The sequence below is a fragment of the Garra rufa genome, chromosome 22 (assembly GCF_049309525.1).
Source record: "Garra rufa chromosome 22, GarRuf1.0, whole genome shotgun sequence".
Lineage (NCBI taxonomy): Eukaryota > Metazoa > Chordata > Actinopteri > Cypriniformes > Cyprinidae > Garra > Garra rufa.
The window spans coordinates 38,860,178-38,886,014 of NC_133382.1; the positions used below are offsets into that span (position 1 = coordinate 38,860,178).

The 25,837-nt window shown below is 41.2% G+C and overlaps 2 protein-coding genes across 3 annotated transcripts in view; both read right to left on the reverse strand.

Moving 5' to 3' along the window:
* Positions 1 to 4,878: 4,878 nt before the first annotated feature.
* LOC141298159 (uncharacterized) lies at positions 4,879 to 21,375 on the reverse strand. Of its 2 annotated transcripts, none has more exons than XM_073828672.1 (7): positions 20,724 to 21,375; positions 19,752 to 20,372; positions 19,232 to 19,332; positions 18,985 to 19,136; positions 18,635 to 18,863; positions 18,336 to 18,556; positions 4,879 to 5,939 (listed from the first exon to the last, which is right to left on the reverse strand). In XM_073828672.1, the coding sequence occupies exons 2-7, from the start codon at positions 19,874 to 19,876 to the stop codon at positions 5,772 to 5,774; spliced, it is 996 nt and encodes a 331-aa protein (XP_073684773.1). In that variant the 5' UTR covers positions 19,877 to 20,372; positions 20,724 to 21,375; the 3' UTR covers positions 4,879 to 5,771. The 2 variants fall into 2 exon arrangements, with proteins under 2 accessions (XP_073684773.1, XP_073684772.1); XM_073828671.1 differs by having other exon boundaries at positions 19,752 to 19,884; positions 20,123 to 21,375.
* Positions 21,376 to 24,802: 3,427 nt separating this feature from the next.
* cpxm2 (carboxypeptidase X (M14 family), member 2) overlaps positions 24,803 to 25,837 on the reverse strand; it is a 31,134-nt gene continuing 30,099 nt past the window's right edge. The window contains exon 15 of the mRNA XM_073828147.1: positions 24,803 to 25,177. Coding sequence (XP_073684248.1) covers positions 24,936 to 25,177 — 242 coding nt within the window. The 3' untranslated portion in view covers positions 24,803 to 24,935. The remainder of the gene's footprint in view (positions 25,178 to 25,837) is intronic.

Sequence of the window (25,837 nt, forward strand, 5' to 3'; positions counted from 1 at the left end):
ACCTCAAGTCATTCATGTTAATGTTTTATGAAATGTGGATTTAATTCTTTGAATTGTGACGGTATGAATTGATTAAAAATAGAGGCATGAAATCCAATCAAATCCACAGACAGAAGCGCTTTTGTTTGTTGACTGAGTGAATGGAGGATTGTTCCTGTGTGCAGCTGCTCTCTCTCTCTCTCTCACACACACACACACACACACGCACACACACACACTTACACACACCCGTATTCCAGAGATTGTGTAGAACAGGCAATTATTGCATTAGAAAGGTTTGCTTCTGTCTAATGGCTTCGGCTGCTGCTTCAATATCCTAAACATTATTTGTGCGTTTGTTAAATGATGTTACTAATTCCTCTAATTAACAGTAATGACTGCATCGCTCTCATTATGATGACTTGAGCTTCATATGAAATGGCGTTCATTTTAGAGGTAATTACCCCTCATCTGCACTGGCGGCACTAAATTGCACCGTTTCCTGTCATCTTTGCGTTTGCTAAATTGGAAAATTGACTTCCTTGTCCGGCTGCAGCGGCGCTAATGGAGGCTGTGCAGGAGAACCGCGGAGCGGGAGACACTCTCAGCGGCTCAGGGATCGAATCTGATCACACATGTGCGATTGTCGCTCCGGTTCATCAGTCACGTGACTCCTGTTCTGTGACCCGCTGACCTTTAGAGAAGCGCGCTCCTGTGTGTCTGAAATCTAGATAATAGCGCATCATGTTTTTAGTGGGGGAACATGTTTTCTACTCATTAGTGAGCGTGAAGTGGTTTGAGTCGCTCTGAAGCTCCATGAGAGCTGAAACCGGATTCCCGCGCTGACAGACGATTGGCCTTCACACCTGAACTTCATCAATCAGGTAACGATGACATCACATCAGGGGGAGGAGCTTTGCTGACTGACGGCTACCAAAACACTGATGTTTCCAGAGAAGTGCTCTTCATCAGACTCTACATTTTGTGCATGGTTTCTGTTTACTGATTGTGCACCTGATTTTTGTTCCTTTTTTATATTCACCCACTTTGAAGGACAGTTTCGTGAACTCTTTTTCTACTTTTTCAAGTGTAATTAGGGTGGAGAATTTCTTTTTTCATTTTTCAAGACAAAAATGATAATCAAACCTTTACAGCACAAAATAGTATTTTCAAATACATTATTACATACATTTAAAAACAAAAAATTTACAAAAAAGTACAAAAAAGTAATTAATTACTACTTACTTAATGTAGTATTTAAAATACTTATCTAATTACTGTGTCTGAAAAGTAATTTAATTACTCAATAAGTAATTTAACTAAATACTTTTCAAAATCCCTATAAACCTTGAGTGGACATATAATAGAAATTACTCTTTAAATAATAAATAATTAAATAAAACATACTAGTCAAACATGAAATAGTTTTTTTGCCACACATGGGTATTTTGTTTAGTATGCACCTAAAAGACGGAGATTCTACAGTCTCTTCCACAATGTAGCCTGCAATCATTTTTTCTAAGCTCACCTTCAGACACTTTCTGCGCTGCCGAAGTCGAATCAAGTTTTGTCCGCTGAGCAGGAGCTGCTATCCGTCGATGATGAAGAAGGATCACTCAGAAGTGTTCAGCAGATTACTCGTGCTATTGACAGCGGCCGAGAGTTTTTTCTCCCCAGGACATAGCTTACATATCACTATAATGTACTTGTCTGCCTGTTCCAGAAAAGTTAAGTGGTGGGAATATTTCCATTTGGTAAAACAGCCACTGGCCTCAGCCGACTCCGCCGCCATCTTCCGCTTTAGAACACGACTCTGCAGCAAACTGGCGCGAAATCACCTGCACCCGCACTACAACGATTTTAAAGCGACGGAGTTTATTTTTACCCTTAGAAGATAAATTAATAAAACTAAATAATGATATTCAGCGAGTTTAATTATTTTACAATGTACCGCAAGTAGCCTACATTATAAGTAACTGTAATTAAAATACCTAAAATGAACAGTTACTCTACTTTTTCAGTGGAAAAGTAATTTAATTACAGTAACGCATTACACCCAACACTGGTTTCAAAATATATTTATATACATTTATTTATATATATTTACGTAATTTCTACCAATATATTTTTGAAAATATATATAAAAAAAACTGATTTTTTTAATATTCACATTTTTATATAAAATATTTTATATAGATTTTTTATACATTTTATTTAAATCTAAGAAAGTACATTTATGTCACAGTTGAACATATAACACAATTGAAAAAAGTGAAACTTTACGAACTTGAGAAATATGACAACATTACAATATGGCTAATATATAAATGTAGGCTACTGTAAGATTGGAAAGTTTTTCTTCCCCCTCAAATACAACTGAAATACAGTCATGGCCAAAAGTTTTGAGAATGACACAAATATTAGTTTTCACAAAGTTTGCTGCTAAACTGCTTTTAGATCTTTGTTTCAGTTGTTTCTGTGATGTACTGAAATATAATTACGAGCACTTCATACGTTTCAAAGGCTTTTATCGACAATTACATGACATTTATGCAAAGAGTCAGTATTTGCAGTGTTGGCCCTTCTTTTTCAGGACCTGGGCATGCTCTCAATCAACTTCTGGGCCAAATCCTGACTGATAGCAATCCATTCTTTCATAATCACTTCTTGGAGTTTGTCAGAATTAGTGGGTTTTTGTTTGTCTACCCGCCTCTTGAGGATTGACCACATGTTCTCAATGGGTTTAAGATCTGGAGAGTTTCCAGGCCATGGACCCAAAATGTCAACGTTTTGGTCCCCGAGCCACTTAGTTATCACTTTTGCCTTATGGCACGGTGCTCCATCGTGCTGGAAAATGCATTGTTCTTCACCAAACTGTTGTTGGATTGTTGGAAGAAGTTGCTGTTGGAGGGTGTTTTGGTACCATTCTTTATTCATGCCTGTGTTTTTGGGCAAAATTGTGAGTGAGCCCACTCCCTTGGATGAGAAGCAACCCCACACATGAATGGTCTCAGGATGCTTTACTGTTGGCATGACACAGGACTGATGGTAGCGCTCACCTTTTCTTCTCCGGACAAGGCTTTTTCCAGATGCCCCAAACAATCGGAAACAGGCTTCTTCTGAGAATATGACTTTGCCCCAGTCCTCAGCAGTCCATTCGCCATACTTTTTGCAGAAGATCAATCTGTCCCTGATGTTTTTTTTTTGGAGAGAAGTGGCTTCTTTGCTGCCCTTCTTGACACCAGGCCATCTTCCAAAAGTCTTGTCCTCACTGTGTGTTCAGATGCGCTCACACCTGCCTGCTGCCATTCCTGAGCAAGCTCTGCACTGGTGGCACTCCGATCCCGCAGCTCAATCCTCTTTAGGAGACGCTTGCTGGACTTTCTTGGACACCCTGAAGCCTTCTTAAAAATGCAGTGGAAAGTTTTTTTCGGGATTAAGTTAATTTTCACGGCAAAGAAGGACTATGCAATTCATCTGATCACTCTTCATAACATTCTGGAGTATATGCAAATTGCTATTATAAAAACTTAAGCAGCAACTTTTCCCATTTCCAATATTTATGTAATTCTCAAAACTTTTGGCCACGACTGTACATTTTCAAACACATGATTTCAAAAACATTTTATTGAGCTTCATTGTTTAATTAATATTTAACACATATTTAAAATAAGTTTTTGCTGAATGTGTTTTTATGGTGTGATTATGATTATATGTTTGATATTGAAGGAGGCTGTGTGTTGCTGTGTGTATCTGCTGCTGAACAATGTGTTCATGACCGCAGGCCTCCGGTTTACAGGCTCCTCAATTAGCGCTGATGGTTGGTTTAGCAGAACGTGGCTTGAGTCTGGAGTTCCTCTGTTCCTGCAGGCGATGCTGAATCCAGGCGGCAGAGATCAGTTACAGACGCGCCGACAATCAGACTTTAACTCCCGATTATTTGACAAAAGCCTCCTCAGCCGCGGGCCGCAGTGCTTTACTGACGTTACTCATAACTATTAACTAATAACTAGTCCTGTCCTTCATTCTCTGTGAATACTCTCATGTGCCGCACTTCTCAGAATGAAGAAACGATCCTCTGTTTTATTACGACAGAGTCTTTCAGGTCAAGATCTCACAGAAGCTTTCAGGACGTCAGGAACAAGCGTTTCACGGCTTTGTGCGAATCAGAAAGAGTTCGGTGTGATCTCATGCTTCTAGAGTAACAGCTGAAGCCCGGAGCGTTTCTCACGACACACGAGCACTTCATCCACACGCATGACCCACATACACTACATACATCACACGCCTCACTTCCTCCAAACCCAACCTACAGACAAACACTGACTGCAGAATCAGATCAACATTTCAGCGGCGGCTTCACCTGATGATGGCGAGAGAGTCTAGCGGTCAGTAGATTCACTCCCACTGTCAGACTCAAAGGTTAGAACACACTTCAGGATGTAGTTCACTTAGGGAAGTTCACGAGTGTGTGTTTGGAACATGGCCCAGGACTCACTCGGATGCTTCTGTTGGTGTCTAATGAAACATCAGCGTGAAGAAAAGACTCAACAGATGAAACTCTGCATCTCTGCTGATCAACAGCTCATACTGGCGGAAATCAGACCTGACCGTATTAAACATCATTTACATCTGTCGCTGAGGAGATCAGATAGTGAACTCTGACCTTTTCCCCAGTGGCCAGCCGAGAGCAGGTGAGGGTCAGGCACCTGGGGTCAGCAGAGGTCATGATAGGTCACTCATAACTGAAGAACATCAGCTGAGAGAGAAAGAGATGCTGATATGAACAGAAGTTGATCTGACTGAGAAAGTCTTCATTTACCGGAGTGTGTTGGTAATCAGGTGAAACATCCCTCGCTGACAGAGACACTTCTGTCCATCAATTCAGGCGTCCGCCAATCTGTCCCTCTGACCCCTCATATCCCATCATGCATCAGACTCATTCATTCACACTGACACATTTCTTTGTCTTTCTGTTCCATTCCCAAAAATGAATTTGTTTGAGGTAAAATATGTATTTTATTGCATTATAGCCACTAAAACAGCATAAAATATCAATAATTCCAAAGTAACTGACAAAATTGAGATTAGAAAAATATTATTGATGCTTTAACAGATCAAAATATCCTCATCATCCGAATATTCTCACTAACCAGACCAAAAACCTTCATCATCAATATGATACTAACTAGGATCTTTTCCATGATCAGGGTTTTAAAGTCATCTTAAAGAAATGATTTAGTAGAACTTTAAGAGGATGTAAACATATACTTTGAAAACATATCTCATCTTCAAATCTGATAAAAACCACCAAGATGTGACAGATCAAGCTGTTTGATTAGAAAAGTAAAACACATCTCTCAGCAGTGATTAAATATTAAAGCTGCACTTCATGAAAGAGCCCTTTAGAAATACGTCAAATGTTGTGATTAGCGGCGTCAGTAGCGATGCTCCTCTGAATAATGCTTCATCTCAGTCGTGCTGCTCTTCGTGGAATGAACGGCAGATGAGAACGAGTGAAGCGTCAGCGTTTGGAGGAGATCTGAGGAGCATCACCAACACTATAAAAAGTTTTCACCTGTTTCAACTTAAAAACTTAAGTTTAGTAGCTGCCTTAAAATTTTAAGTTAAAGCAACTTAAGTCATTTCAACTCACAACTTAAATCAACTCATTTTGATTGTAATAAGTTGAAATGACTTGTAGTTTTAAGCTGATTTAACTTAAAATTTTAAGGCAGCTGCTGAATTTAGGTTTTTAAGTTGAATCTGGTGAAAACTTTTTACAGTGAACTTCAGATGCTCAGCGCGATGGAGCGGATGTTTCCGGCCGGGATGTTGGCGTCGGCGGTTTCTCCTCGGATGCGGAAGATCACGCGTGTGCCGGAGGGGATGGTGGCGGTGGCGATCAGCGGTTTACCCAGCCACCCCTGCGCTCCACGCTTATACATGGAGACGGTGACCTGCACACAGACACACAAAACACTTAAACAACACGCTTAGAGAGTGAATCAGGTGAATGAGGCGGATTGGTGAATGATGTCAGTATCTGTTCACCTGCTGCTGTATAATGGATGATGACTAATGAGAAACACACAGAACACGTCTCTCAGAAGCTCATCGCGTGATCCCGACGGTCAGAGACGAGTCTGCCGGTGACCTCTGAGGGTCGGATGGGTCGCGACCCTGACCGTGACCTCTGAGGACGCTCCCGACCTTCGCCGGGTCCAATCTGTCGTTCATTTAAACCGTGAATCGAATGAATGAGTTTAACAGAAAACTCCATTTTTCTCGACGCGGATGGCCTCGTAATGGAGCCAAAACACTTGAGCATCAAAGACGCTGCGGGTCTGAAAAGCAGATCGTGGGATTACGGCGCGATCGCTCTCGTCGTCACGAAGGCCTCGTCTCGGGTTTGCGTGTGGACACAATGGCCGTTTAATGAGATTCACACGCCGCGGATAATAGACGCGTCCCTTTCAAAGGACTATTTCCAGCCTGCGCCGGATTAAAATCATTCTCTTTTCATGGCTTGATTTTCTTTCATTCTTGCTGTCCACAATTTTTCAATTATGTTTTTTTCTAGCCGTCTATTCTTTCATCTGAGGGGAAGTAAATTGGCGAGGGGTTTGTTTAACGGTGGCGCTGGACAGAGATCAGCTTCACATCCGCCTTCACGCCGCAGACGACCGCTACAGCTCTTTAACGGGACTACTTCAGAAAACACTGATGCACTGAAAGTGTGTGTGTGTGTGTGTGTGTGTGTGTGTGTGTGTGTGTGTGTGTGTGTGTGTGTGTGTGTGTGTAAGTGTGTGTGTGTAAGTGTGTGTGTGTGTGTGTGTGTGTGTGTGTGTGTGTAAGTGTGTGTGTGTGTGTGTGTGTGTGTGTGTGTGTGTGTGTGTGTGTGTGTGTGTGTATGAGTGTGTGTGTGTGTGTGTACCTGGTATTCATCACGTTGTGGGGACCAAATGTCCCCACAAGGATAGGAATACCAGTAGATTTTGACCTTGTGGGGACATTTCTCAGGTCCCCATGAGGAAACAGGCTTATAAATCATGCACAATGAGTTTTTTTGAGGAAGTAAAAGTGTGCACAATCTCCTGTGAGGGCTAGGTTTAGGTGTAGGGTAGGGTTAGGGCGATAGAAAGTACGGTTTGTACAGTATAAAAACCATTACGCCTATGGAATGTCCCCATAAAACATGTAAACCCAACATGTGTGTGTGTGTGTGTGTGTGTGTGTGTGTGTGTGTGTGTGTGTGTGTGTGTGTGTGTGTGTGTGTGTGTGTGAGTGTGTGTTTGTTTTTGTGACATATCAGGACACAAATTGGTGTAATAACATGGGTATGACATAGGTATTACAAGGAGAGGGTGACTTATGAGGACATTGCCCATGTCCCCACTTTTCAAAAGGCTTATAAATCATACAGAATACGTTTTTTTGAGAATGTAAAGATATGCACAGTCTCCTGTGAGGGCTAGGTTTAGGTGTAGGGAAGGTGTAGGGTGATAGCAAATATCGTTTGTACAGTATAAAAACCATTACGTCTATGGAATGTCCCCACAATTCACAAAAACAAACATGTGTGTGTGTGTGTGTGTGTGTGTGTGTGTGTGTGTGTGAGTTGGCTTGATCTATATTATGGGGCAAAAACAGGCCTTATAGTACAGGAAAACTGGACTCTTGCTGCATTATGAGAGCATGAAGACAATAGGAAGACCTCAAGAAGAACCTCAAGAAGATTCAAAAACAAACACTACACTGCAAAAAATGCTTTTCTAGCTTAGATTTTTTGTCTTGTTTCCAGCCAAAATATCTAAAAATTCTTAAACCAAGAAGGATTTTCTAGACAAGTAAAAATTATTTTCTTGTTTTCAGAAAAAACAACTCAAAATTAAGTGAGTTTTTGCTTAGAACAAGCCAAAAAATCTGCCAATGGGGTATGACAAGATTATTTTTCTTACCCCATTGGCAGATTATTTTGCTTGTTTCAAGCAAAATTGTACTTAATTTTGACTTTTTTTTCTGAAAACAAGACAATTTTTACTCATCTAGAAAATCCTTTGTGATTTAAGAATTTTTAAGATATTTTGACTGGAAACAAGACAAAAAATCTAAGCTAGAAAAGCATTTTTGCAGTGTAGCAGCACTTTAATGACATAACTGTCTCCAGAAGTGAGCTAAATATAGCAGTGTTTTGGTGTCAATCATAATTAGCTTTACATTTATTCCGTTTACATACGAGGTGAATTAGGAATGTGAAAAACAAAGAAGCGCTTCATTCTCAGGAAGTTTTTAGCGGTTTAGGATGACAACAACACGGCGGTTAGTGAGTACACTGAACACAGAAATGCACTGTGGGACGAGATGTCTCTGAAGACACAAGCACATTGTTATATTTGATCTTCTGTAAGAATGTCTGAGATTAGCTGCCATCATGCCGTCATCTAAATATCACAGAAAAAATGAAGACATTTCTCTAGTATCAAAACTTCCTGAGCTGATGACGTTTGTGTTCTGAGGTAAAGACTGGCTTCATCCATCAAACTGAGTTTGAACCTTCTCTTGATTCCGTGCCAGAGCTCAGCAACACGAGCGTCTCTGGTTTCACCTGAGCTCAACGACACACCGATTATGAGGGAGTTTCCAGCGTTCAGAGCAGTTTCACCTCAACAACAACAGACCAGACTAACATCATCCACATGTGATGCTGGAATCCATGAGTCAGGAGCCGTCCTCCATCAACCCTCAGATCAGACCACCAGACTGTAGCTTCAGATCACCATTCAGACCAACATCCATGACCTCAACCCATCACACCTGCTCTAACCTGGTAAACAGATCCTGGACAGCAAGCTTTCAAGAACAAACCTCATTCACTCTCAATTGATTCTGTCATCATTTAGTCTTCATCATGTTGTTCAAAGATTGTTTCAATGATACAGTGAAAGTCAGTCTTTTACTTCAGTTCTCCAGCGTATCTTCAGTTGTCCAGAGGAAGCAGACTGACAGAGGTCTGATGGTGATTGTGTGTCTGCGATCAGGTTGATGTGTGTTAATGAGGTGAAGAGGTGAGTTATCTGACGCTCAGACGACGGCGTGTTCAGTCACGTCTGTTTCGGCTCATTTATCCGTAACACGCTCACAGTCAAACAGTGTTAGCAGCTCATATTGGAAACTAATCGCTAACTTCCCAGACACTACAACTGTAGTTAAACTTAATGTTTTATGCTGTGTTTTCAATATGAGATGTAAGCAATAAAAAAGGATGTAAAACACCAGCTGCAGTCTGGTTCTATTTATGTATTTTTATTAGGGCCGGGACTTTAACGCGTTCATTTAGATTAATTAATTACACAAAAATAACGCGTAAAAATTTTTTAACGCATTTTAATCGCACTTAGTTTTGCACCGCGGAACGTTTCTCACTGGATGAGATTCGGCGGACCGATTATACTGGAGCACCAACTAGCGTTCAGACAAGCTGCGTCCGTCCTAAATAGTATTGTATGTCCCAAATCGTAGTATGTTTAAAAAAGTATTCCAAAGATTCCCGGATGGTCTACTACTTAACGATCAATGCACACTCTAACGGCTAATATTGCCCACAACACACTGCGCCGTGAACGAGGATTCAATTAGAACTACAAACACGCATAAAAAAACATGGAGGATATGCGCGACCAACGGACAGTTAGAGTTTGAGTGATAAATAATCAGTGTGTAACCTGATAAAAAAAATATTTTTTAAATGTTATCCGCGTTATATTCCATGTGCAGCAACATTTATAATGATAGGTTTGGTCATTAACGTTTAAATGCATAATTAAGCAAACACAAGAGCAGAGTTCTCGGCATGAAAGACTCGTTAAAGAACGTGCCTCTTCATTTCTCTCTAATACGGTAGGAAATTAAATTAAACGAAATGTAGATAAAGTTAACTGTGATGATTGACAGGGCAGTTTAAACAGTGACAGGATTCAGGTAACTAAGCAACAGAGCGTCCGTTAAAGAAGCAGTTATGATGAAGTAGTACGTCCCAAAGCTTGCCTACTATTCTGCTACATATTTAAAAGTATGTACTTTTCTTCACAAAAAGAGTACATACTTATAGGGCATAGTATAAGTAGGTGCATTGGGACGCAGCAAAACAAACCACAGTGAACATGGACAAAAAAGCTGATGGGACCGCTTTGGTTGGCCCTGTGGATGGGAAATTTTGTTATAAAAAACGAATGGATGGAAGCGTCGATAAGAGCATGGTTGTGTGCAAGCTATGCAACAAGGAGTTCGCATATCACCGCAGCACATCGAGCCTATTGCTACACTTAATGGCAATATTGCACTGGTCTGTTGGACTTGGTTGAACAAAAATAAACAATATTTTGTTGCTTAAGCTTATGTATTCAGTCATTATTCAATGGTATACTAAAAATCCATATAAAAAAAACGTACTTCTCACTGTTCTCAGGTCAAATATTTATATGCGATTAAAATGCGATTAATTTCGATTAATTAATTACAAAGCCTCTAATTAATTAGATTAAATTTTTTAATCGAGTCCCGGCCCTAATTTTTATGTTTCCATAATGTCTACATAAATTGAACTGAATTGCTCTTGATCTGATTCTTGATCATTCTAATGCATGAGCTGATTTGGCTACACAGTATTTTAATTTTATAACATTGTACCGTATGTAAAACACTGTTGCAATTGGTTGCACTGCAGTTGAAGTTTTAACTCTCGTGCTGTGCTGAAAATCCTTATTTGGTGTTTTTTTCTTTCAGTTTAGTTTTCTTCTTTTTTTGGAGCTGGCTGATCGTAGGTCTCATTGATCTGAGCATATGCACCAATTTTTGTTTGATAAAAGCATTACTTGTTAAAGTTTTGGCAATTTTCACTCAAAAACAGGTGCATAAGCTCAGATCAGTGAGGAGTTTGAGCAGTCTGTTTTATTCCAATCCCCCTTTCCTCATTATGTCTCTCTTTCAGCTCATGAGTGTGTTCTCCAGTGAATCAGTGCTGTGTGAATCAGGAAGGATGAGCTTGTCTTCATTCACACAGCGCTGGAGCGGATCGAGTCTAAAGCTCAATGACTCCGGGCTCTTCGGCTCAATTCGCGTCTGATTGAATTTTCTCCTGGCAAACATTCCTAATGGCATTAGACGAGCCGCACGCACACGACTAACTCCATTTAGCAGCCAAATCGGGTTTAAAGAGCATATTGATGCCGAGCGTTATTAAGCGTGATTATCAAAACAACAGACAATGGGCCAAAGTGTCCACTAACCCGTTTATCTATAATTTCACAGAAGAAAAACAGATGCTGTGATTTACAGTCCGGCGCTGCAGAACGAGGAAACGCAGATAAGACTGTTTGAGATCAATATGAAATGTTCTGATAAAAACCTCACTAATCACATCTGAGAACAAAGTTCAGCCAATCACAGCGATTGAAGGATAGTGACGGATTTAATTGGCGATCAGGAAGTGGACATTCATTAAAGTGCCTCGTTTCCAGAAAAACACGGCTCAGTGCTCAGTGTCTAGCTGTCTACGGGTTAGTTAACTCCTAAACATCTTTCTCGGAGACACATCAATGGCATATATTTGATTATATTCTAGGTTTAACAGTCAACATTTCGGGAAGCGCTTTCTAAATGGCCTCATATTTAACTGATTCAAACAGAAACTGTTGAACATCCAAACAAATGACACTTCACCTGTATTCATGAATGCGCTTATTTCCATTTTCCCACTTTACACTAAACAATTACCAGACTCACGAGTGGATAGAAACGGATATCCTCAGCTAAACATGAGAATCAGAGACACGCTTCCCATCATGCACTGCTATCTGCATAATGAAGTGAACTTCAGCTGAAGACACATTTTGGAGTTCCTTCAGCAAACGAAGGCTACTGAAACTAAAGAAAAAGTATTTGAGGTGATCAACAGCCATGAAATGAATCCTCTGAATGTCCGTTCAAAGCTCGGAATAGTTCATAGTTCAGTGTGGCTGCTTCCGTTCACGAGTTAAACCAACAAAACACACACAAACGGAAGATACGGAATGTGCCGACAACTACGTCGTTTAATAAAAACTATCAAACAAGAGTAAAAAGATATAATTGTCCTCCTTCAGGGAATATATTCAAAATATGCATAACATAATCTGACCTTGATTATACAGGAATGGACAGTGATTACAGTGAGGTTCGCTCTGGCGCCGCAGCGGCTCAGGTCTGTGATGTAAATCTTCATCTTGATTCTGTGAAGTGTGTGTGGAGGGCTGTTGAAGCAGACGGAGATTCGCAGCTTTATTGGGATCGGCGTGTCTCTGAAGGGTTTGTGAGGAGCTGCGTGTTTCATTTCACTTCTGACGAGTCGTTACGCTCAAGAGCTCATTACAGTTCAACCCAGAACAACCTCTGATCGTCTGCAAACATGACAGTCACAACCACACACACAAGTCTGAGTTTAGAACGGTTCTGCTCAATAGAAACCAGTTGCATTCAAACTAAAGAATCTGAAGTATATCATAGAAATATCTAATAAATATATATCTTATAATTAGATATCTACTTAAATCTGTATAAATATAAAAAAATGGACACTTTTTTGGCCAAAATGCATTTCAGAGCATATATTTTAGAAGTATATATTTCACACTGAAAATACTTTTGAATTGCAAAAAACTAAATGTATTTCACAATGTACTCCGGGAAAATACTTTTCCAAACTTAAAACACATTTGGGGTAAATGCACATTGTGTGCTTTTTTAATGTATTGTACAATAAAAATTGATAGAAAATATGTCTTTAGGGCGAGACACTGCAGGTCAATGGGGTAAAAACATGAACTAATAGTTATCGTCTTACTCAGTTGATTGATTACATTGATAATTGCTAACATTTTTGTATTACAAGTTTTCTCAAATGTTAGGTTTAAATATGCAAATGAGGCATTGTTTACTGAAATATGCTCTAATTTACATACATTTCTAGTACAAAAATCTAAACACTGGATGAAGTCAGTTTGGATATCTCATTTTGTCACGACATGATTCAGAAAAAACTTAGAACAGACAGTTTTTGTTTTGTTTTTTACAATTTTTGGGGGATTAAAATTTATAAAATCAAGCAAATTCTATCTGAACAAATCCCTCTGGAGGGTAAAAACCATCAGGATGTAGACAGGAATAAAAAGGTAAAGTGTGGTGTGTGTAAGTGCTACTGAAGTGGAGATTTATGGCTCAGTGTAGGAGAAAAAACTCTATTGACACAAATAGATAAAGTGCTTTAAAAGAAACACTTAACAGTGTTTTGGGTGTTTTCTTTCACTAGTCTGAAAAAACACTTTATGAAAAACCAAAAAGCCCAAAATCTCAAAGTTGACAGGTGCATGAAAAACTGTTTTTGCCTGCAGTGTCTCCCCTTAATAATAATAAATAGAAAATAAGCATATCAAATGTATACATATTTTTTAAATGATTATAAATCTAATTTATATTTTTGGCCATTTTGTGTCTTTTTTAAATATCTGAAATCTATATCTAAATATGTATTTATTTATATATATATATATATATTGCAGTTTGGGTTAAAGTTGTGTTTGTTCGTCTCCTTTTGTTTGTTGGTGTGTTTCTCTGCAGAATTGCAGCTCAGTTCTGAGTGATTGTGACATTCAGGATCAGTGACTCAATACTGAGACAAACACTGCAGAACCGCTTCAGCCCCAGAGATTCATCCTGACAACATTCAGCACAAACACAAACACACCAGCACTCACTTCAGACACAACACTGGAACAACTAGTTAACATGTGCTAGTTAGTGTGTGCTAGTTAGTGTGAGTGTTTCTGGTTAAAGGTTGATGGTTTGTCTCAGCGGTCGCTCGCAGCGCTTCCATTAACTCCACAAACACCAATTACAGCTTCGGCTCGTCTCTGGCCGCGATACGCTCATTAACCCACAGCAGTTAATTGTGTGAGGAGATAATTGCATGTAAATGCTGCGGCTGAAGTGGTTTTCCAGTGGCTCTCAGGACTCATGAGGTCAGATGAGGAGGATTTAACACAGACGACGTAAAACGGTCCATTCAGACTGAAATATCCTCCACCGACAGCAGCGCAGGAATGATTTACTGACGATACGCACGAGGAGAGACCATCAACAGACGAGGCCTGACGTCTGATCTCTGCAGGTCAAAGGTCAAACGGGGCTAAGAATTCTCTGCCTAAAGGTCCAAAACAACAGTCCGTCGATATGAACACGTGTGACTCAATCAGGTCCTGTTAGGATCTCTGAAGTGTTAGGTGTGTAGCTCTAGTCGCTTCTCTAAAATATACACATCCTATAATATATTATTCCCACATGGGCTCACATCAGTGAACATGACATATAGAGCGTGTTCACAGGAATATGAGATGGGTCTGAGGGTCATGTGATGCGTGAGGTCACCTGTGGGTATCAGCTGTCAGAGTGTTCAACAGCTCTATCCTTTCAACACTATTTCAAAATAATTTCCTCACTTATTTGTAAAGCGACACCAGACCAACGCAAGCCTCCGGCGCTTTACACGCCGTTCACATCGAACCCGAGACGACAGGAAACAACGATGAAGACGCTTTTGTTCAGCGGCAGCTTTAATGCGTCTAAATGGAGAGACGCGTTACGTCCAGAAACACCAGAAGACAAACGCAATCGTGTATATTTCTACCTTCAGTTTACCGCTTTACAAAAACTCAAGTGTGTTTCCTCAGGTGTTCTGGTGGTTTCTAGGCGTTTTGTCGTGTCTGAGCTGTAGATGTTTCCCAGGTTCATCTTTCATTGTGTCTGTAGTTTGATCAGTCAGTAAAGCAGCATCACGCTCTCCTCAACACACACATGATCTGAGCGGTTTGTTCAGTCACACACACGAATGTGAGATGTGGAGATCTCAGTGTGTGAGTGTTTATCTGTTGACTGCGGTTATTGTGGATCTCAGAGCCGTCCGCCGCTCTTATCTTTGAACTGATAAGAGAAACATGTCATATTAGCCGAGTCTCTGAACCAATACAAGACACACAGCATCTACACCAGCGCCACCTACTGCTGACACACAACCACAGCAGATCATCCATCTTCAACTCCAGCTCTATCCTGAAGCACATCAGTCTGATCCAACATTAAACGCCTCACGAGAGACACAGATATCACTCAATACGGTTTACACCGATGCGGAATCTAACCATACCATCGTACAGCTCTTTACATAAAGTTGGATATATAAGCACGTCTGATGTTCCCTGCACACATATATGTGACCCTGGACCACAAAACCAGTCTTAAGTCGCTGGGGTATATTTGTAGCAATAGCCTAAAAATACATTGCATGGGTCAAAATTTTTGATTTTTCTTTTATGTCAAAAATCATTAAGAAATTAAGTAAAGTTCATGTTCCATGAAGATTTTTTGTAAAATTCCTTCTGTAAACATATCAAAATGTAATTTTTGATTTGTAATATGCATTGTTAAGAACCTAATTTGGACAACTTTAAAGGTGATTTTCTCAGTCTTTTTGATTTTTTTGCATCCTCAGATTTCTGATTTCAAATAGATGTATCTCGGCCAAATATTGTCCTATCCTAACATCACCATACATCAATAGAAAGCTTATTTATTGAGCTTTCATATGATGTATAAATCTCAGTTTTGTCAAATTTAACCTTATGACTGGTTTTGTGGTCCAGGGTCACATATAGCAAATCTCACTTGACTGATTGTTTATATCGTCACAAAATGCGATTATAAGTGGTAAAGTCACAATGCAATGTGTATTATGAAGTGTTTCTGCAGGCTTTACGAAGGTAGATTAAGAACTTCTTAGAGACTATTTTAAGACTAATCAAAGATAATTTAAGGAATAAACTGAGGGTTAGGGTTTTGGCAACAGTTTGAAAATACAACACCCAACAGATTTCTATTACTTTTTCATTTCTTCTACAAAAAAGAATAGCAAACTAACTAGAATATGGAAATAACTTTTACTTCATCTCACACTTCACAATAAATGCTGTTCTTCCTCAGTATTTTTTCTTGTTTTCCAGTTGAAACATTTAAAGATTCTAAAATCAAGATTAGAAATGAATAAAAGTGAAGTTAGTTTATGAATAAAACAAATACAAATAACTTTGTTGGAGAATGAAAACTTGTTTTTCACTTAAAATGTGTTTATTTTTCTGACTCCACTGACTGATATTTGTTCTTGTATAAAGCATAAACTCACTTGACTTTTTGTTTAGTTTCTCAGAAAATAAGACTTTAAATATATCTCGACATTTTTACTGGAAAACAAGACTTTAATTTTGCAATGCCATGACTTTATGAATTTATAACTTTCTGCTCTGATTTTGGGCGTTTCCCTACCCTGGAAATCCAGAGGTCTGGCGAGAGCACAATTTGAATCGTCTCTGGCATCGAGCAATGATCCACATTACTGCATTACGTAAGCAGTTCTGGGAACCAATCAAATGGGTGTGTATCTGATGTAGGCGGGCCAGAGGCGAGGTAAGCTGATGACGACAGCGCTGCGGCGTCCAGAATCATTAGTAAACAGATGAACACCAGTTGTTTGAAACGACTTTGGCCGCTACAATGAACGAGTTAGACTTGGCTTTTCATGTAAAAGAGGAACAGAAAACCACACTCGAATCGTTCCTTTGTAAAGAAGGACTTTTTTGCTGTTTTGCCGACTGGATTCGGCAAGAGTTTAATCCATCAGTTCGCTCCGCTGGTATCTAAGCGTATGGGGCTTAGTGAAAACTTAGTGATCGCTCGTGGCGTTATCCAATTGCGTGCAGTGAGAGTTTCAAATGCATGCTTGGTGCCGCCCCTCGAGTTAGACACTTTTCATTGCTTGATGCCAGACCCTTAATCTTAATAAACCTTTCTCACAACTTCTGTATTTTGCACCGGAAATACGCAATTGCTGTGTAAACCTATTTCCGCCCCAGTATGCCGGTAACCAGTTAAACAACAAAGAAGGCGAAAACATTGAGCAAGATTGTTTGTAACATCAAGACCACGACTGTTATATTGCTTTAATAAAGTTGTACATGTCCTCTATACTATCCATACAGAACCTTATAACCCTAGTCCTCGGTCTAAGTGGACACACTAGTCATTTGTTAGCCTGATTGCTCTCTAACGTTAGCTACGTTACTTACCTTGAAATTTATGGATAAACGGGACGTTCTAAAACGCTTAAAGTTTCTGTCAAACCTTACCTGGAACAAACGCTAACTACTATCAAAAGAACGAGCCCTTATTCCACAGATAAAGTGAATAATATCACGTTAAGCGTTTTCTCCCCCAAATAAGCCCATTATAAGGAAAAGTTTAACGTGGTTTAACGTACCTCAACAGCGACCAGGGAAAACCAAACTTCTGTTAAAGTTTACTTATTATAAATCCTTGCTGCTGTCAAAAGAACGAGCTCTTATTCAGCATATAAAGTGATCGCCCCCCATAGAAGTCCATTATAACAAACCATGTTAAGCTTTTTCCTTAATGGAGTTCTATAGGGAGAAAAGCGTGATATTATTCACTTTATATGCTGAATAAGAGCTCATTCTTTTGACAGCAGAAAGTGTTTATTATAAGTAAAATTTTAAGCCACGTTAAGCTTTTTTTTGTATAATGGACTTCTATGGGGCGCGATCACTTTATATGCTGAACGAGAGCTCGTTCTTTTGACAGCAGCAAGTATTTATTATAAGTAAACTTAAACAGAAGTTTGGTCTTCCCTGGTCGCTGTTAAGGCAAGTTAAACCACGTTAAACTGTTTCCTTATAATGGGCTTCTATGGGGGAGAAAACGCTTAACGTGATATTATGCACTTTATCTGTGGAATAAGGGCTCGTTCTTTTGATAGTAGTTAGTGTTTGTTCCAAGTAAGGTTTGACAGAAATTTGGGGTTTCCTGGTCGTTTTTTACGTGCGTTAAGCCACGTTAAGCGTTTTAGAACGTCCCGGATAAACTCTTAGTGGAAAAATTTATATCCTTTATCCAATTTGTTCCTCTTTGTGACGGAGTTTTCCTCCACGACTCTTATCAGGTCGGCAAAAGTTACCTTTGGCAAACCAGCGAGGGAAGTTGTGTAGACTCTCTCCATTTTAATTTTAAATTACCCGGCTTTCTGCTGTGTTGACATTACACAGGAAGTCTGCATACCCTGCGATTGCGTATTTCCGGTTTCTGTGAAAAAGGTCTATAGATTAGGGTCAGTATTTTTCCAGGCTAGCGTTTCCCATCAGGATTGTGTGATTGCTGAAGCGCGTATGCGTGTGTTTGTGATCAGGTGTGTCGCGTGTCACCTGTGGCGTGTGTCCCAGCAGGCTCCAGAGCGCATCTGTAACCACACTTCCTGTTCTGCTGAACTCCAGCAGGTCCGTTTCCTGTCGGTTGAGGGCGAGATGCTGACAGCCCAGGAAGTCTCCGGTGAGCTCCTGTCCGCCGCTCATCTGCAGCACATCCCAGGTTCCCAAGAGCTCCAGCCGCTCCCGCACCGCCCGCATCTGACCGTAGGACAGGTGACCTGCAGGAGCGCATCACAGCGGACGTGAACCGGAGCGGAACTCCACGCCCAAGAGCCGCCCGTCTTCATCAGACCCACCTGAGATCCAGGACGGCGTGAAGGCGTCCGACAGCCAGGACGCGTATCCCTCTCTCAGCGAGCGCAGGAACGGCTCCACGTCCGCGCTGGACACCAGCTGATCCGACCGCAGCAGATCCTCGCTCAGCACACAGTCCGGAGACAGGAAGAGGATTCTGGGAATGAAGAGATTCGGCCGGACGTTCAGGCCGCAGCGCTTCATGTGGCTGTGGAGGTTGTTGGCTTTCGCCTGCAGACACAAACACCAGCACATGTTTCTAGTCATATTGAGGTTTGAGTGATATTCTGACAGCTGTAACAGGAAATGTTCCCGTTGTGAGTTACGCTGTGAGGATCTGCATGGGTCTGACCGTTATGGCCTGAAGAGCGTCAGGCAGCTGCTCGATGGAGACGCTGGTGAAGTTCTGCTGCTCCGCTCTGACCCGCAGCTGCCAATGAGACTCACCGGGGGCCGAAACCGACCCGCTCCACGTCTTCAGATCGATACAGAACACACCGTGACCTGGAGACACACACACAGAGAATACTAATCTGTGATCTGTGCTCACACAGGTGTGTTTGTGAGAGTCAGACGGTGATGAAGCTCCTCAGACGCACCTGTGAGCAGCAGCAGGTTGATCTCGTCTCTGTCGGTCTGACACTGGTTTGGGACGCGGAGGTTATGGAACACATCCTGCTGTTTCAGACCGCTGACCTTCCTGTGTCAACACATCAGCATAAACCACATGGAAGATCATTTGAGCTGGACTAGAGGCACACTCTGACTGTCTCTAGTCCTCTAATGTTAACCTGTCAAAACATCGACTGCACTGTTGCTCAACACACTGAGGGGAAGAGGCGGAGCTGACAGCTGTGACTGACAGGACACTTTAAACGCCTCCATTTGGACAAAGAAAACAAATCTGTTACTGCAATAAACTGTATACACACACACACACACACACACACACACACACACACACACACACACACACAGACACACACACACACACACACACACACACACACACACACACACACACACACACACACACACACACAGACACAGACAGACAGACAGACACACACACACACACACACACACACACACACACACACACACAGGTTAGATCCTCACCGGACGTGTTGTAGGAACTCATTTGAAGCGCTCTGAGTCCGGTTCTTTTCAGGCGAGGGAGAAACGATGATGTTACCGGGTCTCTTGGGCCCTGAGGGAACTAAGAACTGAACCATCTGGAACATTCTTCTGTCTAATATGTGAATATGACGAGAAACGTGAGAATGAGAATCAGAAAACACAGATCAAACACTCCAAACAGAAACGAGCCACACCAAACAGCTTCTTGAGACACACGTCTAGAGAACATGACCTTCAGCACACATCGGCCTGAAGCAACAGCGCTGAAGATCTGCTGATGGCGGTGTTAGGATTATCAGATACTAGAGTTAGTTTGGGTTAGTACTGAGCCGAAGCGGTGTGATACTGACCGTGTGCTGGAGACTGTCAGAGATTCTGATGAAGATCTAAATATGAAGAGCATGTGAGAGCAGCAGTGAAACTCAATCCAGGAACAGTTTCACAATCTCTGCTCAGTGTCTCCCCCTCAGACTCAGACTCACTCTGACTGTAAACAAGCGGCACGTGGAGCCCCTGGTGACGTCACAAACACGCTCATTAACGCTCAGCGCGGACTCCTGGTGCTGAGAACACAGTCTCTCATGTCTCTCACATCTTCTCCTGCAGCTCAAACACACAAACAGCTTTTATAATGTGATGTTATTGAAGTCGTCTGTCCTCGATAACACAGAAATGAATGTTTCTGCAGACTTTTGTTCAGACACACACACACACACACACACACACACACACACACACACACACACAGAGTCCAGCGAGGCGCGGGCATAAAAAAGAGGATATTAGTTTGGAGATGAAGAATGTTTAATTTCGGCGTAAATACACACAAAGCGGTTCGGCCGGCGATAAGCATCAGAAGCGACACAAACGGGCTCAAACAGACTGATGCTCGAATCGGACCGCATGAACTCAATAAAGAGCAATAAAGCGTTTCGGTCCCCCTCTACTGACCTGCACTTCAGCGGCTGATCGCAGCGATACCGAGCTCCACCGCAATAAAGCTGCAACAAAGAGCTGAAAGACATACAAATGAAAGTGAAGCCAAAGCAATATCTGCAGAATTCCCGCACAAAGCCTCCGTACAGGATTTAATATTGCTGCAATCAGTGAACAGAGTCAATTATTCCGATTCCTTTATGTTCCGCTATCGGAGAGAAACGTCATATGATGATTCCGGCGATAAACGCGGACGCGCACGCCGCTCACGCACACACGCGCACACAACAAACACCGAACCGTGTCACAACAACACGACACACAATGAAGTGGTTTAGATCGTTATTACCTCGATTGTTCTGAATTATCACTAATTAAAGACCATTTTAGAACAATATTAATGATTTCTTCATTGTTCTTCAGATGAGGAAAGCATTCTGTGTCATATCTGTCAACGTTTTAATGGTTTATTAGACGATCATAATACTTTTATTCATCAAGTGACAGACATTTGTAATGCTACAAATAAATGCTGTTCTGTTGAGCTGTCTATTCATCTGTGAATACTAAAAAAGTAAAATATATCAGTTTCCAACGACATAGGAAATAAATAGGCAATAAGAAAAACTGCAATAATCTTTTGGTGGTACAAGCTACAAATCGACACTTTGCTGAAAAAAAAGGTGTTCAACAATCAAGCAGTTTTAATGTAAAACATTAAAAAAAAATAATAAAAAAATAATTAAATACAAAAAATAACATTAATTCTAGTGAAAAAAGTTCATTAAAATTTTATAAATATTGCATAGTATCATAAAGACTACGTAAAATTCTAAATACTAATCACAAAATATTATTGAACAAAAATGTATTTCATTGATTTTCCTGAAGAAAAAAAAAAGTTACTTTATAAGGCTTCAGATACTTTTGACCGTGAAGGAGCCAAGTGTGTCTCCTAAACAAAGAGCCCCAGAGGGTTAATAATAATCTGAAACGTTTCTTGAGCCGCAAATCCACATATTAGAATGATTTCTGAAGGATCACTGAAGTAATGATGCTGAAAATTCAGATCGCAGCAATCAATTACAATTTAACAGATATTCACATAGAAAACATTTTAAACTGTAATAATATTTCACTATTTTACTGTATTTTTGATCAAATAAATGCAGCCTAGATGAGCAGAAGAGACTTACAGGTGTTTCGTGTGTGAAACTCACCATCATGACACCAAATGATGAGATGAAGACAGTTTTGTGCTCGCTTTTTGTTATCAGACTGATATGATATCTAAATCTTCTGATTAATCGATGAAATGTGACTGTTTTAAATGTCTGATCTGTGAGTGAATGTTGAATATTAATTTAAAACTGAATCTGCAGCTCAGACTCTGATATCATCAGAATGAATGGCTGAAATGATGCAGTTATGAGTCTGAACCCGAAAAACACTGATTCAGGGTCAAAGGTCACGAGTCAAATCGACATGATGAAATCACAAACACTTTCAGTTTCTCCTGTGGTGAGTGTGTTTGTGTTCTCTGTGTTTCTATCCAGCAGCATCTTCAGTCCTGAGCGTTTGAGCTTCATTCACAGACAGACGTTGTTTCATCTGAAGGGACGCAGACATTCACAGACAAGGCCGCGATTGTGCTGGTCAGCAAACAATGACATATTTCTGTTTCTCTCTAAATTCCTCCGTATCATTTCTGCTCGGGGAGTAATTTGTCTGTCATGGGGCCGAGACGCTCCCTCCATTACTGTGACGGCTCTTATTAGCCGAAAGCCGAGCCAGAGCTCCATGAATTTAGCCAGTGTTCCGCGGGCTCCTCTCAGTAATTAATTTGATAAATATATTAATTATGAATCGGGTCGGCCGGGCAATCAGATGGTCGTGCGTCCAGCTCGGCCGGCGCTCCGATAAGTCGCTCTTTGTTGAGGCCGCTCGGGTTTCGTCGGCTCTTATCGCGGCTCTCCGCTCGCGGCTCGCTTCCTGAGAGCTGTAATTAAACGCAGGGGTTTCTGACTGAATTCTGGTGAGGATGATGAAGGCGATGAAGGTCAGAGGACACATTTACTGACTCCTTTCAGGTTCAAACCGCTGGCGTTCAGTGGAAACTGGAGCACACAGTCAGTAAGTCTTCAGTTCGGACGCTGTGGTGGACGTGGCGCGTGATTTCCGGCGGCGGTGGCGACAGGCGTCTGTATCTCCCATCTGAGCTCAGATCCCGTTGCAGGAGCTCAAGCAGAGGCGCGATCATCCGCTGAGATCTTCACTCCACAGCTCATCATTATAGAGCAGGACGAGGCTCTTTCATGTGCGCATACGCTCAGAATCTCAAACCACACACACAACGCTTCACAGCCATTCGGGAGAAACTGAGCCCTGCTGACGGAAACAGAACTGGACTTCATGAGTCAAACCAGGAAATCATTTCACAACATCATTCGGCGTGCTGGACTATTCTGTGCATGAAACAGGACGTCTCGAAGCGATGATCCATCCATCATCAGAGACATTAACGATCATAATTTCGGTATCTATAACAGATCAGAACTGAATCACTGCGAATGAATGAATCACGGCCTCCATCTGCTGGACTGACGGTTACACTCACAAACACTCCTCTTCTGTCTTTGGCTAATGCACGACAATATAAGCAAAACTAATTAATAAATTTGATAAATTCATTATTTATCAAATGATGCTTCCTTACTGCTCTGTCTGTGTCACTATAAAGCTCATAAATCTGTCTAGAACAAAATATCACATTTCAACATCAGAACAATCGTGAGAAACAATTTCACAGTTACCTGATTGTCCTTTATTTACTCTGAAGCTCTGAAGTTTCCTTTCTTCCGAGCCCTCATCCATTCAGTCTTTACAATCCATTTCCATGAGCGCCATTCACACGACCGACGCTGCAAATGTTCCTCTATGAAAGAAAATGTTCTGCTTGGAGAAACAAACTTGAAGAAGTGATAGACATAAACTGTGTTGATTTCTATGAGAACTAACCAAAAATAAAAACATAAATAAAACAAAACAAAATCCACACTGCAGGCCAGATTTATTCACTCTGTTCTCTGAATGTAAAAGTGTTCACTAGTTGTGATTGAACAGCAGGAGGCGCTGGAGGATCTGAGATGATCAGACGCTGTTTCTCATGCAAACCCTTCTGTGGAGCACAAACACATCCAGAACACACCAGAAACACACTGATTGAACATCAGATTCATTCTGATCAGTTTTCTGAAGCTTTATTCTTGCTGTATGTATGAATAGAGAACATTCAATACATTTTGTTGAGAATATTCACTACATTCTTAGAAATGACATGAATTTCAATTAAACATTTCAAACAATACCCTAAAGGAAGATGAAGATCTTGTGGAGACGTTACAGCATTGAAACACTGATATGAGACTTTCACCCTAACGCACATTTAATCAGTCACTGGGAATCGAACCTGTGACTCTGGTTGCGAGCGTCTGTTCTGAGGAAACACTCAACAAGCACTGAGCACTGAAGGAGCAGAGCACACTCACATCACATTCACTCACTAATCAACTATTAGAAAAGATGGAAAAATGATCAGAAATATATTAAAGCCAATAAACATCAATAAACAGATGATGATATGAAACTATATAAAATATTCTTTTGATAAACAGATCCTGTACACAATACAGCCGATTATTAGTGAACATCAGACGCTTGTGTTCAGTCCAGGAAAGAGTCTCTCATAATGAGGATCAGTCACACACACACACACACACACACACACACACACACACACACACACACACACACACACACACACACACACACACTCACACACACACACACACACACACACACACACACACACACACACACACACACACACACACACACACACACACACACACACACACACACACACACACACACACACACACACACACACACACACACACACACACACACACACACACACACACACACACACACACACACACACACACACACACACACACACACACACACACACACACACACACACACACACACACACACACACACACACACACACACACACACACACACACACACACACACACACACACACACACACACACACACACACACACACACACACACACACACACACACACACACACACACACACACACACACACACACACACACACACACACACACACACACACACACACTCACACCTGTCTATGTGTCCGGCAGGCGTCTCTGTCTCAGTTGCTGTCTCATGTTGATCGGCTGCTTGTTGAATTTCTGCATGATCTCTTTGATGCGTGAAAGGTTGGAGCGGCCGAGCACAAAGTCGCACCTGCTGGCTCCGATGTCGTATCCCACCGCGCAAACCTTGCTGCTGACGCTGAAGCCCTCGGCGCGGACCGTCACGCGGTACTCACCCGGATTCAGCAGACGCCAGTAATCGCCGTCAGACGCTGAGAGACAAACACACACATGTGAGCTGAATCAACCATTGACCTCAACATCTGCTGTCAAACCAAGATAATCAGAGTATCAGATGAGTAAATGTTGATTTAATTCAGTTCAAGAACAGTAATGATGATGTCAATTATGATCAAATTTAATTTCACACAATAGTGTCATAAATCAGATCAGTTCTGGCTCAATATTACTAGACATTTAGTGTCCAAACTCCATCATCAGGTGACAGAAATGCTCCTGTCCAGGGGTGTATCATCTGGGTAAGCAGGTGTATATGGGGCCTGGGCAGACGGGGCCCACCCAGACAAACAAGGGACTTTTAATTGAAATGAGTGAACAAATAGAGCCCTGCAGGGGCCGAGCATCTCACCCAGGCCTCGTCAGACAACTTATCAGAATTCTCGGCCCAAGTACGACTGGAGCTTGTGTCTTTTTTCTCTCTCTTCCTCATTACTCCGCTGCAGCCATTAAAATAGTTCAGTTTTTAGTTTTTAATGGCAAAGTGGCTATATTTCATTTAGCCTCTTTATTAAGTTAAATTAGATATACGTTTAGAACATTTTATGTTTGTTAAATTTAAGCTTTTGTTTTTTAAAGTAACAAAGCGGCCAGCAGCAGACGGTGAGTAGAGCATATGTTTGATTAATTTAGCC

Excerpts from the sequence above, each read along its gene's own strand:
- LOC141298159 (XM_073828672.1), bottom strand. The coding sequence starts at position 19,876 with ATGTTCCAGATGGTTCAGTTCTTAGTTCCCTCAGGGCCCAAGAGACCC. Across the intron at positions 19,333-19,751 it reads GAGTTCCTACAACACGTCCG|GAAGGTCAGCGGTCTGAAAC; the intron begins GTGAGGATCTAA and ends GTGTTGACACAG. Across the intron at positions 18,557-18,634 it reads CACGCCGTCCTGGATCTCAG|GTCACCTGTCCTACGGTCAG; the intron begins GTGGGTCTGATG and ends GCGCTCCTGCAG.